Here is a 14,270-nt window from a genome sequence, read left to right on the forward strand (position 1 = left end):
AGATACTTACATTTACTGAGACAAATCATGTTACATTCATCCGAAAAATTGTCAAATAACTAAATTTTTTTCAGCCCCGTTTTCTGCACAGCTACGGCGAGTTATCTTTATCCCTTATCCTAATCTCTTATACATAATCTTTAGCATGCAATTTGCTCTGATTTATTATCAAAATAGTTGTCAGTAGTTCTGTACCATAAACCTTTCACCCAAGTCATGGCTTCTGTTAGACTTGGCCTTGTCGAGTTTCAGTGATCACAAGATTTCTTTGTTGCAATATGTAAAATTTAGATAAATAGTCATTTCTACAGATTTGCTAATTATCCTTCTCTTTTCAAGGAAATTTCTCTTGCCTTTAGTGCAAGAACGACTGCTGGTTAAATACCAAATTAGCAGACCACCTTGTTTACATTACAATGCAATAGAAATATCAACTTATAAAAGGTCAGGTTAGGCAGGAACAAACTATGAACAACATTATAAGCAGGAAGATTAAGGGGAGATATTTTATTGGATAATATATAATCAGTTAGCCCACAGCGATGTTTTCTTGAAGATACTTTTATGCAACAGATCGAAGTAATTTATAGCTATTAATTAATTTTTAAGAGAAAAGATTGATGAAAGCCAATGACAACTTCGTTGTCGTTTTTGACAATTTGAATGGAATGTAAAAGATATTTACATTTATTGAGATAATCACATCATACATTCCCGGAAAATTGTCAAAAAAATTTCAGCTGAATTTGTTTTAGCTCCGTTTTCTGCAGACTTACGAGTTTAATATCTCATGTACAGGAAAGAAAAGTTATTAGTGTAATTTATATTCTCTCTCTACATCATTTAAGACCATCCAAGTATTTCGTCCCTTTTCCTTAAATTCCTCTGTTTTCTGCACATTGTCTTCGCAATTGACTGTCGCAATTTTCTCAAAAAAGAAAGTTCCAGATTATATCATAAAAAGCAAAGAAGCGGGAAATATACTAATGATATTAGTAAAATATTTGAAAGTATTGACATTCGAACAAACTGGTGAAATATTAATTGTTCCAATGTTTTCATTGTTTTTCATTGTTTTTCGATCTTTGAACCACCGTGACGAAAAGTCCTATCCGGAATTCCGCTCCTGACGCAATATCCTGCAAAATAAACTGTTGTAATGATGATGTAATATAACATATAAAAATAGTTCCCATGATATTTTATTAAGAAACAGATTTGCAGCCCTATAGGACAGAATATCCCTTCATTTTACTTTATTGCATGAATATCAATACCTGAAGCAATTTTCCTCATTCATTTCCTCCGACTTCTACGACGGTTTGAATATCGGTTCGGAAAAGATTCTGAATGAGGCATGTTTGAATGATTATTACAGCTCACATTTTGTAACCCTATAGCACTTGACCTTCAGAGCTCTATGGCTTCTTACGCCCACATACAATTGAAAACCGGCACGAAGTCATATACCACATGTTAATCCCAGCAGGGGAATAAATTCTAAGACGTGTTGAAGTAAATATTATCAAAGGACTAAGTTTGCAAAGCCTATAAGACGTTTTCTCGTACTTAAAAAAGCTGCACAAAAAAAGTCAATGCCTAGTTTATCTCACTTCATTTTCTTCGAAATTTTATTTTGATTTGATGACGTCATCCTTATTTTAATTTGATGATGATCTCATTTTGATTAACGGAGAATTTGAATGGAAGTGCACACTTAACAATTTCTTGTCTTTCGACTTGAAAAGTGTAGCCAAACTATAATTTACTGAGCTGAAAAAAGCCACCCAGTCAATACTGTGACATTATGAATTCTTTCGGGATATTTTAATTTTTAATACTCAAACGCTTCGTGATGTCATTGCATCATATCCACAGCCTTTGCTTTCATGCTAGCATTCTACCCGCAGATGACATCTTCCAATTCAAGAAATAAAGGTTCCACACTTGCACTTGCATTTCATAGAATTCCCTATGTCCATCTGTTCATTACAGTCATTGAGTCATCATAGTCTGCTCACCATTTCCGGACTATTTGGAAATTCAAATTATTTCTCTTCTCAGAAAACCTTAAGACATTTGCTTCAGAATTCATCCACGGCCCTATCTTGCGTCTAAGTATTATTTCCTTCCAATCCATCATAAATTAAATGCGAATAGAAGACAAGCGAACCACAGTGATAACAAAAACAATGACAGTTAGGAGAAAGTGCATTTATATGTGCGAAAAGTTCTAGTCAGCAACAATATTCGTATTTAATTTGCGTCTCGCAACATACATCGATTTGGCTGAGATCTTAATTGGAGTGCACTTTTTTGGGTTGACATTTATATTAGGAGCAATCTGTAAAATTGCACTCAGATTTACCTTCATGTTAGGTCTTACATTAACGAAATAAGCTCGTTACTAAAGTGGATCATACTTATGCTAATGCAGTTGAAAAGAGATGGAAAGAGAGATTTGATTCATCAAATCAACCATTCTCTTCAGCTGAACAGTTCAAACCATTCCAGTCAATGCCCCTTCATATGACCAATCTTTGAACCTACCACATTTCCCACAAACAGCAAATTACATCATAAGAAACCAGTCAATGGCGGTTTCGCTGAATAACTCTGATCGTGGTCTGAAGGGAATTGAACTATTTACGAGGAGGACGTGTGCCTTGATTTTATTACGCGTGTGTGACAACATGTTGTGGATGGTGGGTATTACTTTTATGAGTCATTCGTTAAAGGATATATCTGGAAATTATTACAGGCGCTATGATGCAAACCAAGAGAACCAGTTCTGGTTTCCGGTCTGACCCACGTCTCCTACCACGTATCCGTGATGTAAGTTTTCAAGTTTTACCATTCTTCCTAGTGTTATGTCATTTATTGCTTATTATATACCATCCCATCACAAATAGTATATCAACGTTGTATAAGAAAACGTTACAGACTTGGCAAGCGAATGAAGGATATGACGCGGAGGATCTCGCCTATCATCTTCAACAAACCTATCCGTTGGTTCATTTTAATGTTGCCCTCTTTGAATCTTAACTGCCTGTTGCTATGAATCTCTCTACTATCATCAAATGTCTCACATCCATTTAGAGAATATTCACGGCGGAAATTTCGCGATTTTTTGAAGTCAGTCGAAATTGGACTTCGAATGATAAAGAATGCTAACGTGGTAGATGACGTGGTCGATCTGACGAAGGAATCTAATGATACTTCAGCAATTGTGGAACGAAAGCGAAAGCTAATGTTGGTACCTTCAGTTATCTCACTGTTACAATAGGATGAATGAACTCGAATATATTGCTTCGGCATATAATAGCAAATTTTTTGTATTCATTATTGACGGATAGTCGATAAATTTAATCTGCTGAAGAATCTTTGTCTTTTGTTGTGGTCGGTATTTTACAGGTGGAAAAAAAAGGAGATGGGAAAAGGCCAACTTTTTTTTTCTTGTAATACTAGCAACTTTTTGTTTTGCTTACTGGACTGTTTGATAAATTTTAGGACGAAAACTGTCAAGAAGCTTAGTCCTGCTAAGGACAAACCGGAAACTGGTGTAAGGAGTTTCAATTTCATTTTGTATTATTTCTATCGTTTGCAGTATCGCATTATTGTTTCTGTCATTTTCTTCTTTGTTGACCATTTGAAAATTTGCAGTTGAAGAAGCCTCGAAAATTATATGCATCATTTGGATCGCTGTACAAAACAGAAATTAATGTCGAGCCAAGTGCATCGCACGTAACGTTCTCAGATATCGGTGGTTGCGAGCAGCAGCTTTTGGTAAGAATTCGTTTGGACTTGATGAATTATGGTCCCTTTGATTGATACTGTATGCCATAGCGCACAATTTCCATTTCATTGGAATAATTGAATTAGGTATTTCCGTTTCTAGGAAGTTTGCAGTTTCGTCATGTATCTTTTACATCCAGAAATTGATGGTCTGCTTGGAGTTACACATCCTTCTGGCTTTTTGCTTCATGGTCCTCCTGGATGTGGAAAAACATTATTTGCTCAAGCCATTGCAGGGGTAAGTATTCGAAAAATGTTTTAGATTTCATTTATATTTTTTTAAAATCCCAATTAATGTTGGCTGTTGAATATTGCAGCAGGAACCATTTGTCTTTTTTTGAATCTCTTTTTTTCTAGCAGTTCAAGCTACCAATTTTAAAAGTGGCAGTAACAGAATTGGTTTCTGGAGTATCCGGCGAAACCGAGCAAAAAATACGATTATTATTCAACAAAGCGATCGAAGTAGCACCATGTGTTTTACTTTTGGATGATATCGATGCCATTGCCTCCAAACGGGATAATGCACAACGTGAAATGGAGAGACGTATTGTATCACAGCTTGTTGCTTGTCTTGATGGTGAGTGTAAATAGTGATGTTACGAGGCTCAATCGCTTAATTGTATAAACTATCTTTAATAATTTTATTTCAAAACGCAAAGTTTTAGATTTGTCAAATCCGAGAGAAGATGTCGAACTGAACGCGGACAGCACAGATGTCGATCTTTCAATTAGAAAAATACGTAAAGGGAATCTAGTTCTTGTAATAGGTAAATATTCAACTTCAGCTGATAAATCATGCCATAGTCCTATTTGTAGATGGCAAACTATAATGAAAACTGACCGTTACATATGTGCTTCAATTGCAGGTACCACAAGCAGAGTAGAAACTATAGATCCAGCTCTACGAAGAGCTGGTCGTTTCGATAAGGAAATAGCGTTGGGAATCCCGGATAAACGTACTAGATTGAAAATATTGGAGATTGTTTGCAGGTATTCATCTTTTTTCTTCTGTTTCTCGTTATGCTACAGATTCGAAATTACCACTGTGGTCGAAATGCATGAAATTGGATTTTGTGTTTTTTCCATGTTTCATCTCCTGGGATCTTCAATTTCATCTTCTAGAAGCCTTCGATTGAATGACAGAGTAGTACTACAAGAATTGGCACGTCTTACTCCAGGATATGTGGGAGCTGATCTTAAAGCTCTATCGAAGGAAGCAGCATTATGTGCAGTGAAAAGAGCAGTAAATGGGTACGTTGTTGTTATGAAAGGTGTTATGTTTTTCATAGTTTTTAGAGCAGTGTCATTTTTATGTATTCTAATGCTTTTCAAGGATATTCGAAGCAGCAGGTGAACGTAAATATGGGAAGAAGAAAATTGAAGAGACCGAGTTAGAATTACAGAAAAGTAAAACCCATTTTTAATTCCTTGAATTTTTGAAAATTCTTTTTTTTATACAGCTTCCATAAAATCCAATTTCATTTCTTTTTGCCATGCTGTCATAGTATCCAAGTTGATACTATCAAATCACTGTTAAGGCTTATGTATTATGTATAATTCTTTTGAGAAGTGTTAATTAGGTGTTGAAAGTGATTCCTCGGTATGTTTTAATACATCTATCCTAGTAAAACTAAATTTTTGCAGTTAGCTTTCGTTTTTAGTTGCTGAATTTGATTTGATGTAGATTTCGAAATTATAGATTATTTCAGTGCTTACTTGGCTAGAGTCATCGCAGCAATTGGATGATAATGATTTACGGAAAATTCGTGTAACGATGGAAGATTTCAATAGCGCATTAACATTGGTGGATCCATCGGCTAAACGTGAAGGATTCGTCACTGTTCCAGATATCACTTGGAACGATATTGGTGCACTAGAAAGCGTTCGCGAAGAGCTGAAATGGAGCATACTGGTGTGTGAATAAAGTGTAAATATTTCAAACCATAATTATTTTTTGTTTTTTCGACGTGGCTTGAGAAAAATTTAATAAACATTAGAAACTCAGCAGTTCACAATGCCACTTGATTATTTATTACTTAGAATATTTGTCGTAAGTAGTTAGGTGATTGAATTGCTATATTTTACAGATTCCTATCCAACAACCTGAACTTTTTTGTGAATTTGGAATGGAAAGTAGGCCTCAAGGAATACTGCTATGTGGACCACCAGGTTGTGGTAAAACATTACTGGCGAAAGCTGTTGCCAATGAAAGTGGCATGAATTTCATTAGCATCAAAGGGCCTGAATTACTAAGCATGGTATGCTAAGCTCTGCTTAATTCATTTTTGCTTCATAAGTCAGATATCTTAGCAATATTAAATGTAGACTACTCTTTGTGAAGTTAATTCTATAAACGATATGCTAGTAATGAATGAAGTTACATTTATCTCAGAATCATGTTTCCCTAAAGATTAAATATGTTATATAGTATGTTGGAGAAAGTGAAAGAGCAGTGCGTACCGTTTTCCAAAGGGCAAGAGATTCTTCACCGTGTGTCATTTTCTTCGATGAAATTGATGCACTTTGTCCAAAACGAACAAGCAATGAGGTGTGGTCACTTCTATCTTTAGCTTACTTTTCAACCGTACACCAAAGTTCATTCAGTAGTTTTAAGTTCAATTTAACTTTTAAGTATTCAAAATCTGATCAAAAACTTGATGTGTCTGGTTTTATTAACCTTTCGGAAGACTGTGATGGTTTTTTCTTTTTTTTTCAAGACAAGTGGAAGTTCACGGTTGGTAAACCAATTGCTCACAGAAATGGATGGTGTAGAAATCCGGAAAGAAGTATTTCTAATTGGAGCAACAAATCGTCCGGGTATGCCATCTGCTATTTGATATCATATGTTTCCTCAAAATCAAGATACCATCCGTGACTTAGAAACTCTGATGTGAGCTTACTACTGAAGCTGCAAATGAACTGAAAAAATCCTGATCATTATTTTAACAGGCGAAATTCAAGGTTAACATACCATTCTCATCTTGACAAGCGGATGATAGCATTGCAAGAATTATGTAGTTGTTAAATGTGCAATGAACAGTTATAGGCTTGAAATGCCCTTGTATTGCGTACATACAAGGCGACTTCAAGTCTAACATTTCAATGCAGGTATCACAATTACATAAGTCTCCTGTGACATCGCATCATCAGCTGATATCTGATATGGATTTTATATTACAGACATTGTTGATGGCGCTGTTTTACGTCCTGGAAGGTTGGATAAAATACTTTTTGTTGATTTTCCAAATATGAAAGAGAAAGAAGACATCCTTTGCAAAATAACGAAAAACGGAAGACGTCCTCACTTATCAGACGATTTTTCTTACAAAAGTATTGTTGCAGACCCTGCTCTCGAGTGGTTCACGTATGTTTTAAAGCTTTTTATTTATTTTAGACACTATTTTTTGTTAGGAACTCTCCTTATTGGGATGAGACTTTTGCTTCCGCGTAATATCATCAGATCTGATGTTGCTGATATTGTATTTATGTGCTATCAATCCGAAAATCATTTGGAAGAGAAGGAAGCAGTTTGTAATAACTGTAGATGTTAGGAATCCTAATCACACATATTGCCATTTATAAAACTTCATTTTTTCACATACAGATGGTTATGTAATGAATACTGTCGTGATATATGTGTGTATTGTTGATTTGAATTCCAGTGGAGCTGACATAGCGGCACTTGTGCATGAAGCGGGTATTATAGCTATGCAGGAAAGCATATCTGGAAGCAACACAGATGGATGTCATCGAGTGACTATGAGACACTTCCAAAATGCGGCCAGGAGGATAAGGCCGTCTGTCCCAGAAAAAGACCGAATTGTTTATCAGAAGTTGAAGGAAATGTATGGAAAATTGAAATAACTATAAATTTATGTTTAAATTAAAATAAAATCGTGAAGAAAATGAAGTGAACTAGTCATTAAATTGTGTACTTTACAGTACTTCTGAACGTATTATGGCTACAGCAGAGCGTGTTTTAGGGTTTAAGAACTTGGTTCTTTTCTAATGTTTGCTTCAACAGATCTTAGAATTTGCTCAGCTGCTCGGATTCACATGTGGTCTATGACTTGCTTTATATATAAGAAGCCATAGAGTTCTGAAGGAATAGGAGGAGAAAAAGAAGATTCGAGTATTAGAAGGATTGAAGTATAAGTTATAATGACATCTGAAATCTCAACATTTAATTGACACAAACAGCATTAACTGCTGTATGGTCGGGTTACGACATATTCACCGGACGCAATATAGTTCATTTAGACTTATTTAATTTTTCTCTAGACTTCTTTTTTTTCAAAATATTCTTTTCAAATTTGATTTCCTAAGTACCCAAATTTGTAAAATATAGAAAAAATCGATTAGTTGTATGACTTGAAAGCGAAGAAACAAAGGTTCATTTCAATTGTGGTACAATCTAATCCGGGATTAGCGGTTGATATGCTTTTAATATATTTGTGTAACAAATTAAATTCATAAAATAGAAGTTACGAATCGACTTTATAGCACCATCGCAAGTGATTAGTTGAGGAGGAGATTATCTCAAACTTCTTTTCTACTCATCTTTCCTCATTTCCATTTCTTTTAATTTCTTAAAATACTACACTCTACATTTAAATCGTGTTTCGTTTTTTTGCACGTTCGTGTATCATCATTCGGTATGACCAAGCATTTTTAGGGAATATATTAAAAGATTCCAAATCTGTATCATCATCGAATCAAATGACTTTAAGTACCAATTTAGTGTTATGTTTTTGTGATTCGCAATTGAAATCTATGATCAACGTTGCCTCTCCATAGTTATGCATCAAATTCGATAAGCAATACATTCATTAATGTGCTTATTGCATTCTATTACGCTCATTATTATTCCATTCTTGTTGTTTGGTGAAACAATTGATGCTTTTGTGGCTCAACATTTCATGTCCCTTTGTGGCCTGGCATTTTTAGGGAATATATTAAAAGTAGACAGTTATTTGTGATTGAAAATAAATGAAACTGAGTATTTACCATTTGATATATCACTAATAATTGTGGATGAGGGGATCTCTGATTTGCATTTTATTGAAAGTGTATTTCATACATATATGTATATTAGAAATAATAAGTATGTTCACTTTTTGTTCATCACTAAATAATTTTGAACTGATTAATGGTACGTATCTCCTTTGTGTTCAACTTCTCATACTTTCTGAATGATTTTTCGCGTTCGTTACAACTTCGATTTATCGACGGTTTTAACCTCAAATCCAGAACTAAAATTAATTTAATATTATTGCGGAATGTTGCAATATGCTGTTCAGTATCAAACATTTTAGCATGATTTTTTTATTAATATTCCATCCCTTTAATTAATAGTTTGATATAACGCTATGCTAAGTGTATCAAATACTGAAGCTCTAAAAAAGCTATCGTGGTCCTTTGCCTGATCCATTCAGTTATCAAAACTTTCAAATCATTTGAACCTATCCATATAATATTCAATCTGTATCTTCCTCATTTACTTAAAACTTCTGGGAAGGATATTTCGATAAAACTGGACACAAGTCAGTTGTTGAAAATATATCCAAACCATAGAGATTATGCATATATCATACAATTTCAAAACTGTTTATTGTTGCAAAAGATTTGCTTTTTTATCGTTTAATATTTAAAAAGAAAAAAAGTTTTCATCACACACTAAGCATATAATTAGCCAAATACTCCTTCAATATTAATTTGCTAACATAATTTGAACAAATGTTATAAGGTTTTATTTTCAAATCAAAGATTTCCCTCAATTCATTAACATAGCAATTTAACAAAAATTTGAGGACAGACATTGAATAATACTTATTGATGAATGTTTACCGAGTGGACGTTGATGTCACATAGTTCGCGAACGACTAATCCTTTCACGGTCATTGCCATTCATTCTTACAGTAAGAAAACTCCTGTGCGTTTCGAATGTAATACCGTTTGTGTATATCCGCTTCGGAAGGTTACACAAGGTTCTCATCAAGGTGTTGATCAGTTAGCACCAATTGCTCTATCAGTACGGCATCTTTTGGGAATTCTAATACTGCAATCCCAACTTATTGGTGCTTGGGCTATGATTACCAAATATGACATCAAAAATAATACCAAACAAATGACAAAAATGGTAAGTATGAGAATTTACACAGAGTAACTGCATGATAGATTATGAAAATGAATGAAATAAGTTTGGTGCATAAAATTTGCAAAATTATTGCATGCAAATATATGTATGGATAAGTAATACTTGAAAAAAGAAATGGAAGAACGAAAATGATTCTCATCACTTAATAACAATAAGTATTCCATATATGATGAGCTAAAAACCAATTTGTAGATAGATAAGTCAGTAGTAACATTGGAAATTGATATGATATAAAGAAATGTTATTCTTGTTGTTCATAAATAACTGATGATAGTAGAAGTATAATGTGACTAAACTAGAAATAACCCAAAAATAGGCCTTTTTATCGCAGAATGATACTATTCTAAGCTTTTATAATAAATAGATTATCTGATCACATTGCAGATATTACACTATCAACAAGAAAAAAAATATGGGAATATATTTAGGTTATGGAAAGTACTGAAAGCCAATACAAGTAAGTATTACCATTATATGGCCTCATTCAGATGCTGAGAGAAATAGAACGTCGTAAAAAATGATAAATCATAGTCAGTGATATAAGATAATGAAAATATACCATTTCATACTTCATTAAATAAAATAATTCAGCAACTAAAAAATTCATGAAATTCAGGAAAATTAATAATAAAAATAAAATGTAAATAAGGGAATTAAGAAAATGTGTAAGACAAAAAAGGAAAAAAAATATTATGAACAGTTTTTGCTCACTAAGAATATAGCAATGAAAAGATAGAAAAAGATGACACTGTAATTAATGAAAATTGTGCGACTGGAAGAAGTGGTAAATCTGTATGGACTGGCCTCCATATCGTATGTTGACAATTCATAATCCTTCGTTTTTAATTTTCCTAAATTAAAAAGAAAGAAAAAGGATGCATTCATAAAGAGCGAATTCAAAAATTCTAAATTCGAAAGCAAGATTAAAACTTATTTTTTTAAAAGTGTTTTAAAAACATTTCATGATGAAATTTAATTTAATTTAGCTTTAAATAACTTCAAATTATACCAAAGTAACACTTTTCAATGCCTATACCGGATACGTAACGGCCCATCGAAGTATAACCTCGCGTAAGTGGTTCCTCACGAATGCATAACTTTCCATATTCTGTGTCGTGTTTTAGAAATGCAAATAATACATCGAGATCAGATGATTCACGAAATTCAAATACTTGTGAGCTTATCTGAGGTACATTACCGCCTTGCAATGTTGCAATCGTTCTATAATAATACAAAACATATTGTTAGCTTGTATTCTTTTAAATTACACTTTACCAATTAATTTAAAAGAACAAATAGATAGCTTAGGATTGAAGAAAATCTCTAAGGAATCTCCATAACTAATTAAATACTAACTAATTGATTTTTCCTAAGCCATATCTCTATCAGAAATTTATAAAAGATCATGGAAAATGATGGACACATTCATGAACAAATTATGAAAATAAACATCCATCTTCTGCTTATTATCTTTTATTAAATAAGGTCATCGGACGGAGTGATCACAAGTTAGTTGTCATTTGTAGCCTTGCAAAATATATTGATATAATTGGAAGATTTGAATATCTTTTAATCGTGACATAGTGAAAAGAAAGAAAGTTTATGGTATCAATCGTTCGTTAAATCCTTTCTTTTACTTTCGACTAATTCAATGCTTCGAAATTTTAATGAATGATTCGTTCCGGAAATTATTTTTTAACAGGATTTAAACGATGGTTTTCCTTACCTAAAATTCCATTCACTGTGATATTTCCCAGAAAATCATTTTATGAAAAAGAAGGTGATAGGAAAGAAAAAGCTGAGAATTATTGTTTGGCATTGAACAGGTCGTTAATATACTTATTTTTTTTGATTTCTATGAATTTTAAATTGAGCTGTTTTAAGTCTATTACTTTTTATAAACTTTTCAACTTTTTCCATGCAATTTAATCATTAGTTACTTCATCAAATGAAGAATTATCTTTCAATATTCACTTGGTAAGTTAGAATGTAAACGGACATTAAACTGACAAACTTAATTATAGCAATGATTAAAATAAATGAGATAAGGATGATAATTTAAATTTAAAGGAACGAAAACTTTAAAAATAGAATCTTAAAAGTTTTTAAAACCATTTTATAAATTGACATTTTTCCTAAGTTAAAGGCTTCACGTACATATTATTGAAAGTTTTAACTTATTACTATAGGCATATAATGTTAATCAAAATATGTAAAATTATATTGATGAAGATAAAATTTAAGTGATCAAAAACATAGCGAAATTAAATTAATTTTACATACAAAGAAGTTTACAAAAAAAAAAAAAAAAAAAAAAAAAATTAGATATGTAGAATTTTCTAATTTATTATTCGATTAAAGCAAAATAAAATGGAATATTTGTCACCGAATTACTTTTTCCCAAAAAAAGAAATATGCGATATTGATGCATTCCCTTATTTTTTGCATTTTTGCATTAAACTACTAGATTGATAAGAGAGAATGAAAGTGGAGCGCAATTGAAAGCTGTACCGATCGGCATCCTAAAGGACTGAATCATTGTTAGCAGCAGTGATAACGATCAGTTGAGCACCTTTTGGTGACATTTTTTATAGATTGATCCGACAACTTACTGTAGGATTACGATAAGCAATCAAGAAAAGCGACATTAACCCACATACTAGATCATAATAGAATAAGGCATAAAGCATTACATCTTAAGGTCCAAAAGTTTTAATCAAATTGATAGCAATAAAACATTGGTAAATAAAACAAATGAGAAATCTAATGATTTGCGAGAAGGTTACTTTTAAATAGGTAAAGAAGACCTCATTGGAAAATTCGTGATAGAGTGGATTTTAAATTGCATTGTAGTTGCAGTGATATCAACCACCTCTACATCTTCTACTGTTGTATCCGCACTTTTTCCAAATCGATCTAAAGTTCGTAATAATCGACAATCAGTACCAGTTGTTTCATTATGTCTGTTGAAATTCTCCCATTCAATGCAAATATAATACCATGATCGTTCTCGTAAATCGGACAAATATACCTAAATCAATATGAATGAATCGATTCAAATGGTTTGTTAAATTTCAATTGAACTGAAAAAAATTAAACATCATTTAATCTGTTAACATTTATCTTGTGTCATATTTGAAACAAATCTAACCTCATTTTCTGATCTTTGACCTTGTATTATAATGATTTTTTCGTCTATCTTCATCTATTGCAGTCAATTTTTTACATATTCAATAATATTATGAGAATTTGTAGATCTGAATAATGAAAACGGATAAAAAGATTAAAAATTTCATTTCCATTTGCTCGATTATCTGTGTACTTTTGAGGAAATTTAAATCAATTGAAAAAGTTGAAAAGAACTGATATATGACCTGCTTATCTTCCCGAATGCTATCAGGATAAAAAACTTTGGTAACAAGCGGTTCGCCTGATTTTAATGGAATTGCCGAAACAAATAATGTTGGAATTTGAGTTGGTGAAAGATGAGTTTCAAGAAATGAATTCAACAGAACGATTCGAAAGCCATGCTTTGTCGTATCTACAAAATTTATTGCCCTGAAATAAAAAGATAAGAAGGGAATTACTTTTTTTTTCTAGTCTTAGATTTTAAAGAATCCTAGAATGGAAACATTCAATTTTCCGCTAGTGAGATTGTAAAAATTAATAAAAGAAGATTAGCGAAATCGAAGTTTAAAATGCGATAAGCTGAATTGACTAATAAAATCAAGAAATTTCGCATCTTTCCGTCTTCAGAAATAATTTTTTTCCACACATTCATCAATTTTTCAATATTCATTAATATAAAATAGAAAAAAAGAAAAAAACAAAAGTTTTTATTGCTAAAAAATAAAATTCGTATAGACAAACGATTTAAATTTCTGATTTAAAACGGAAAAATTTCAACTATCAGAATCAATGATTCAAAAATTGAAAATCTTACAATGAATTATTTGAAAAAACGAACCTTGCACTGATAAATATCCGTTGATATTTCGGATTACTGTAAACAGCAGTATATAATACTGGTAAAAAAACAATTATTAATCTATGTATCATCTTGATAGATTTATTTTTCCGGTTTGAATAGTGTGAATGCTTTCATATGAAATAGCATTTTAACAAAATCTTGTCAAAATTATTGCCGAGTAGTTTAAGATAGGTGAATTAGTCCTGCTTAGTTTAGTAAGGAAAATCAATCTGAAAATCATTTTTTAATAATTTCAATCAGTTTTCATAATTTAAACCTTTCCAACCATTGATTAATGATAAATTTAATGGTAACATAAATAGCGACATTTGCAAATTTACTGTAATT

At 32.2% G+C, this 14,270-nt stretch overlaps 4 protein-coding genes across 4 annotated transcripts; 2 read left to right on the forward strand and 2 right to left on the reverse strand.

Moving 5' to 3' along the window:
- The first annotated feature begins 2,755 nt into the window (after positions 1-2,755).
- Positions 2,756-7,778, forward strand: LOAG_07685 (ATPase). The gene is made up of 17 exons (XM_020447508.1): positions 2,756-2,835; positions 2,944-3,008; positions 3,100-3,252; positions 3,511-3,562; positions 3,664-3,786; positions 3,899-4,033; positions 4,153-4,372; positions 4,461-4,562; positions 4,662-4,785; positions 4,918-5,046; positions 5,129-5,202; positions 5,505-5,707; positions 5,883-6,053; positions 6,224-6,343; positions 6,513-6,612; positions 6,976-7,159; positions 7,458-7,778. The coding sequence occupies exons 1-17, from the start codon at positions 2,767-2,769 to the stop codon at positions 7,657-7,659; spliced, it is 2,226 nt and encodes a 741-aa protein (XP_020302270.1). The 5' UTR covers positions 2,756-2,766; the 3' UTR covers positions 7,660-7,778.
- Positions 7,779-9,655: 1,877 nt separating this feature from the next.
- LOAG_07686 (hypothetical protein) lies at positions 9,656-10,186 on the forward strand (the record flags this gene model as incomplete). Its single annotated transcript, XM_020447509.1, has 2 exons — positions 9,656-9,934; positions 10,145-10,186. The coding sequence occupies 2 exons, from the start codon at positions 9,656-9,658 to the stop codon at positions 10,184-10,186; spliced, it is 321 nt and encodes a 106-aa protein (XP_020302271.1).
- Positions 10,187-10,950: 764 nt separating this feature from the next.
- Positions 10,951-11,897, reverse strand: LOAG_07687 (hypothetical protein; the record flags this gene model as incomplete). The annotated part of the gene is made up of 2 exons (XM_003143220.1): positions 10,951-11,173; positions 11,893-11,897. 2 exons carry the CDS (start codon positions 11,895-11,897, stop codon positions 10,951-10,953), a joined length of 228 nt encoding a protein of 75 aa, XP_003143268.1.
- An 843-nt stretch (positions 11,898-12,740) lies between these two features.
- On the reverse strand, positions 12,741-14,011 carry LOAG_07688 (hypothetical protein; the record flags this gene model as incomplete). Its single annotated transcript, XM_003143221.1, has 3 exons — positions 12,741-12,983; positions 13,327-13,510; positions 13,920-14,011. The coding sequence occupies 3 exons, from the start codon at positions 14,009-14,011 to the stop codon at positions 12,741-12,743; spliced, it is 519 nt and encodes a 172-aa protein (XP_003143269.1).
- Between the last annotated feature and the right edge of the window lie 259 nt (positions 14,012-14,270).

The sequence above is a fragment of the Loa loa genome (genome assembly GCF_000183805.2).
Source record: "Loa loa unplaced genomic scaffold supercont3.153, whole genome shotgun sequence".
In the NCBI taxonomy this organism is placed as follows: Eukaryota; Metazoa; Nematoda; class Chromadorea; order Rhabditida; family Onchocercidae; genus Loa; species Loa loa.